General features: G+C 30.7%; 1 protein-coding gene across 2 annotated transcripts; it reads left to right on the top strand.

Annotated features, from left to right (window-relative positions):
• The first annotated feature begins 504 nt into the window (after positions 1 to 504).
• Positions 505 to 5,202, top strand: LOC138339671 (uncharacterized). Of its 2 annotated transcripts, XR_011212534.1 has the most exons (12): positions 505 to 1,311; positions 1,402 to 1,620; positions 1,826 to 1,923; positions 2,023 to 2,105; positions 2,187 to 2,328; positions 2,495 to 2,533; positions 2,807 to 2,854; positions 3,391 to 3,606; positions 3,694 to 3,835; positions 4,046 to 4,178; positions 4,587 to 4,772; positions 4,857 to 5,202. XR_011212534.1 is itself a non-coding variant. In XM_069291542.1 (11 exons), exons 7-10 carry the CDS (start codon positions 3,543 to 3,545, stop codon positions 4,626 to 4,628), a joined length of 381 nt encoding a protein of 126 aa, XP_069147643.1. In that variant the 5' UTR covers positions 505 to 1,311; positions 1,402 to 1,923; positions 2,023 to 2,105; positions 2,187 to 2,328; positions 2,495 to 2,533; positions 2,807 to 2,854; positions 3,391 to 3,542; the 3' UTR covers positions 4,629 to 4,772; positions 4,857 to 5,202. The 2 variants fall into 2 exon arrangements, 1 of the variants encoding a protein (XP_069147643.1); XM_069291542.1 differs by having other exon boundaries at positions 1,402 to 1,923.
• The last annotated feature ends 722 nt before the right edge of the window (positions 5,203 to 5,924 follow it).

The raw sequence follows: 5,924 nt of genomic DNA, 5'->3' as shown, positions 1-5,924 counted from the left end.
CTTTCAAACTAGTGCCACGTAGGCCTAAAAGGGGTAGAAAATTACTTATAAAATAACTTCAGGGGGGTAATAGGACCTTAGTATAGTATAAGTGTGTCTCTGGGATTTCGGGCATAGGTTGAGGGGGTACTTGTGCATTTTCCTGATTTCAATTTATTAGATTTCCATCAAACTGTATTCTAGTAGCAATTATAATTACTCATATTTTGTTTTATACATATATTTGATTGTTGAATAGTGTATTTATATTATTTAGCATCTTTATGCATTCAAATTTTAATAGATTTGTAGTATGAGTCTAGTATGTATTTTTGTATTTGCTTCATTTTTAATTTTTAGGTCATCAATATTCGTGAATCTGAATGAACATTCTATCTTTTGTATACAATGTAGTTTCTCTTATTCTAATTGGTTAACTAGAAATAGATTTATATATTAGTAAATCTTTAAATATGTATTCATTTTGTTGTTGAACATGTGCAGGCAAATGAATTTTATGTCAAAAATAAACCAAAAAAGCTCCCCATATTCATTGTTTCTTTAAACATGACATAAAAGCTGACTTGGTGAAGTATTTACATGGTCATGTATACAATGTATTTTGTGAGAGCACCTGTTTTGATAATTATATGCAAATGCATCAATGTCGTGCTCGCGAAAAAATACATAGGTGTTACATGGATTTAGAATTCAATTTTAGTTCTCGCCAAGCATTTGTAATGCGTGTAAATGGATCTACGCTACATTTCACTTTGAGAGAATTTGATTTGATTAGTGGATTAAACTATGTCAACGAAGAAAATGATTTCATCTTTGATGAGTCAGAACCAAATAGGTTCATGGAACAATATTTTGAGGGTGTTAAGTTGATCAAAAAAATTGATATAATGAGGAGTTTTCATCGAAAAGTGAGGGGGGAGAACGATCAGGATGTCCTGAAGTTTGCAAAATTATACTTCATCCAGACAGTGATTTTTTTCGGTGCAAGAGCTACCAAAAAAGTTCCTAGATTATATTTTGATCTTGTTGAAAGTTGCAGGTACAATCAGTTTCCATGGGGGGGGGGAAACTTTTTACTTGCTGATGAAGTGCTTGAGCAAGAAGTTGAATAGTAAAAAACAATTTTACAGAATCGGTCGAAAGCCTATTGTATTCAAAGTATGGTTGTTTGAGTGCAGTTCGAGTATTGATTTCCAGGTCGCTCAAAAGGTTGATGACCATATTTCGAGATTGTTCAACTGGAAGACGACCAATGAGAGTAGTAGATACAAGAAACTTATGAACACCATATTTAGTGATGTGAATAACAAGGTACTTAATTGACATATGTTTAATAATGACAAAGTTATATTGTTTCTTATTGTTTTTATTTAAAATAGTAACAAAATATTTGGACTTCAGATTAAATTCAGGAATAGTATCCTCAATCAAAGGGAACTTGCAGTATTGCAACTGCCACCGGAGGGTATCGAGAATCAAACTTCAGCTCAGTATTCTGATTCATCAGATGATGATCTAGATGATAAAATAATTAATAGTAATGATGATTGAGGTGAGGGAAGTTGTGATGATAAAGATTATGACGATGACTTTCAAACACCTCCTCCACAAGAAGTAAAGGTAAAAAAAAGAGAAAAAGTTGGTTCTTCAACGTCACCTGTTAGAAAAAGGACAAAGAAGCAGTTGACTGGAGGATCCAAATAGGTTGCACAAAATTTGAAACTTAGGGTTGCTGTTAAACAGCTTGTGAAAAAAAATATTGTATCCAAAAAGGTACTGAAGAAATCTAAGATTGTATTAAAACAAACTGAATGTGTACATGCAGATCTAGCAAATACAACTTCGAGTGATTCTGATATTCAAAGAACAAGCGGATCTGAAGTGCAAGGCTAGTTGAAATAGCTGTCAGAGTTCAGAAAAAAAGTATTTACCATATAGTACATCTTTCATAGTTATACACTTATTAGAATTTTAAATTTTTAATAAGCTAAAGCATTGTGTCATATTTTCATGTTAAACAAGAGTTTGTTGAAATTCGCAATTTGATCAATGACAACTTCAAGACTGTTTTGACAGTCATTAATTCAAGACGGAATGAGCAGGAGGTTTGTTATAAAAAAATAATATGATGTAATGTATTCCAAATGTATATTTTTGTTAATGATTTACGTTGTAATATAACACAGGTCGAGCATTCTAATGATCATATTGTCCCTCCAATTCAAACGATGAAGATGGGTATACACCACCATATACTTCAAATAAAGAATCTCATCAAATCAAGTTCAGGTAGTTCAGTGTGACAAATTGGAATCTGAGAATTCGGAGGTAATTGTACTTTCTTTTATTTATTTAGGTTGTATATATGACCCTTATTTTGGTGTTTTTTTTACGCAAATTTTAATTTTAAATTTATTTACTTTTATGAATTTGTAACTTTTAACATTTGATGACATGTTTTTTGGATTTTTATTTTTATGACAAAACACTCAAGGCTCCAAATTACAGTAAATCAAAAAATGGTGTGTCCCAGGTAAGTCAAGATTTGTACATGATTTTATACTCAATTCTTGTATAATAAATATCCTTAATAACCCTCCTATATATATATATATATAATTATACATTTATATAATTATTATCAAACTGTATCAAGCAATCGTAACTCGGTTTATGCTTACACATATTGTAAAAACAATAATTTTTTAGTTAATAACTGTTATCATTTACAATTTTCAAGGACATTTCAATGTTGTATCCACTAACATTTTTTTCATGTTTCTTTGTTTTTATATATTATTAAAAGACCATCAACAATCCAGATGGAGTAGACTCCAAATCCGATGATCATGAGGTAAGTCAGGTTTTAGACAAATTTTATGTTTGTTTTGTTGTGCATCCTAATGTATGATTACAATATATAAATTTTTCTTAAATTTCAGTTCTCAATAAATGTTCAATATCATATTAACAATTTCATTTATAACCTTCATTTTATAAGGTTTTTTGTATAAACACCCTTGTTCGAAATCTGATTGAAGTGGATTATGAATTAAGTGCTCTAAGACTTACAATTCCTAGGGTACGTTATTTAATTTTATAAGTATTTCATATATAATTATTTGGGTCATTAGTTTTTAGATGTTATTTTTATGAAATTAATAGGTAAATCAACCAAGTTTTGTATTTGATATACCCCCAAGAAGTGTTGGGAGTATCTGAAAATTCACATGAGGTCGATGTTGAACAATTGCCATGTCCAGTCCCTATCCGGGCTTTTGAATCACATGAATGTGACAATTGATTCAACGTTTGAATTGGACGATCAATTCATGCCTAGTCTCAATTCAATAAAGATTAGCATCGCACTACATTTAACTGTATTTGCAGGATACACCGCACAACTGCCAACAACAATTGTAGGATGCATTACAACAAAGGCAGATCAGGCCACTATCGATGTCCATTTTGGTACAAATTGTGAAAGATTGATGATATATAACCCTATCAGCAATAACGAACAGACGTCATAACCTACACGTATGAATAGACATCCAGGTCCTTATAATACATCTCCGTATCTGACCAATTTTTGGTCATCTGCTGGTACAATATTCAATTTTTTAATACTTCTATTAATGTAATCATATTTTTTTTTGTTAGTGTGTATTATTATTTTTGGAACCATTTCAGGTAGTTCATCAAGTCAGCCCCACATTTTTGAATTGAAACACCCATTCATATTTGATCTGATCTCTGGCAATTATGATATAATGTTGTGGGATGCGTTTCGATCATGGATCCGAGACGGATTGCTTACAAAGCATGACAAAAAGTAAGTAGCTGGTGAATAATTACAAGATATTTTTACAATATAACTATTTAATCTTCGTATTCAGTTAAATGTTTGTTCGTGTTTCAACAACAGTTTTTTAGGTGCAACTTATATATAGGTTTTCTTCATATCTTTTTTATATTCAAATGTTGATAGTCGTTACTTTTTTTAATGAATGGTATATTGTTTCTATTTTTATTCTTTTTTTAGGAAGCATGATCAAGTCCCTTACAAGAGGAATCTAGCTGAAATTCTTGTGGCCATTGAATTAGGCGTTCTCCTAATAGACAATAAGAATTGGTTCTATAATCTGTATTTCAAAGGACAATTATTGAACGATTCGGTAAGAACTATTTAGCTTTATCTTTACTAACAATGTTGATTAGTAGTGATAGTATTTATACATTTTTCTTTAAATTTGTAAGCATGTTGATGTGATTTTATATTATCTCCGTAAAAAAGCCAAGTTTGATGTTGGAGGCAGCTATAAATACACAACTGTAGATTGTGTCTTTAGTTCAAAGATCTCTGTTATTTGGGGAAAATATTTGAATTTAGATAGCGCTGTTGGTTGTGCCGATGAAGAACATGTCATTGGTGATTACATTAAAGGGTACAAAATGCATGCTACTACACCTTGGCATACAGTTGATTATATTTTTGTTCCTGTCTATGTTAAGGCGGAATTTCATTGGGTGTTGGTTGTGATCTCATTGAATGATAAGTGTATCAACATGTATGACTCATACAGGGCAGTAGGTCACGATGCCTCTATCAAGGCAGAGAGAGTTAAATTGTCTCAATTGATCCCTTTGAAGTTAACAGTCAATGACTATTACAACAATAAAGGAATTGATGTATCACAAGCTCAACAAGAGAATGAGTTCTTTAATAAAGTATTCATAGATAATGTTCCTCAACAGTCGCATGGGTCTCTGTAAGTTTGTGTTTCTTTTGATTTTACTATCATTAAATCATCAATATTATATTGTTTACTAACTTTTAATTTATTGTATTATAGGGATTGCAGTATTTATATGTTAGCTTTTGCCGAATACCTATCTTATGGCCAAGGGATTCCAGCGAATATTTTGGATGCATCATGTTTACGGTCCAGATACGCTACACTTCTTTGGAATTATGGCTAACACAAGAATGATGCCGGAGCAACAAGTGACAATGAAACACCTCCACGATATATCAGATTTAATGTAGCAATGGAGGATATTGATACAATTCAAATAGATTAGTCGTTGTCAATTTTTTGGTATATCATTATACATTAGTTTTTGTATTGCTATGAAACGATTTTAAAGGGTTCCAGTTCTTCTGTTTACTAATGTATAAAATCTTGGAGTTCTGGTTAAGTATTATTAGTTTATATAATTACAATGTTTCAAGTTCTGGTTTAATATTAAAGTGTTTCAGTCTTTGTGCAGTTTATCTGACAGTGTTGTTTTGATCTATTTCTTTGTTGTTCCAGTTAATGAATCTTTGCTACACATTTTTCTTACCAAAAGAGCCTATAGGAGGCTTGTGGAAAGTGAGGATAAAAGAGCATTTTATTTGTGTGTCAAGCTTAAGTATTGCATGTTGGGTACACAAAGCTCATTTTTGAAGTTTACCTGCAATACATATGCTTCTACCTACTCAACCTTGGTACTAAAACTAAAACAATAAATGTAATCTTTATGTTTGTGACTAATATAAGTTAACACATACAATGTAGATAGAACTAATATAATATAGATTAATACCACGGCTTTGAATACATTTCGAAAGAAAACGGAAATTAAAAAAAAGTTGTATGCTTCTATAATGTTACAGATGGATGTAATCAGTTGTTTGGGATTCAACCAAACATTGAAATACACAATGAACTTTTATAAAATAAAATTATGTAAAGAATTAGTATGTACAATTTTAAATTCAACTAAATGTAACATAACAACACTTGATATTAAATTATAAATACAATTAAGATTGAAAATAAGTAATTGTAATGTTTATGTTTGTGACTCATACAAGTTCACACATAAAATTTAGATAGAACAAATATAATGTAGATTAAAATCATGTATATGAACAC

This window comes from Solanum lycopersicum, chromosome 11 (genome assembly GCF_036512215.1).
Source record: "Solanum lycopersicum chromosome 11, SLM_r2.1".
Taxonomy (NCBI): domain Eukaryota; kingdom Viridiplantae; phylum Streptophyta; class Magnoliopsida; order Solanales; family Solanaceae; genus Solanum; species Solanum lycopersicum.
The sequence above is the reverse complement of the archived record's forward strand: the minus strand, read 5'-3'. Positions and strand labels throughout refer to the sequence as shown.

Coding starts and splice junctions, on each gene's coding strand:
- LOC138339671 (XM_069291542.1), top strand. CDS start 3,543: ATGAATAGACATCCAGGTCCTTATAATACATCTCCGTATCTGACCAAT. Junction 3,607..3,693: donor CAATTTTTGGTCATCTGCTG/GTACAATATTCA, acceptor GAACCATTTCAG/GTAGTTCATCAAGTCAGCCC. Junction 3,836..4,045: donor CTTACAAAGCATGACAAAAA/GTAAGTAGCTGG, acceptor TTCTTTTTTTAG/GAAGCATGATCAAGTCCCTT.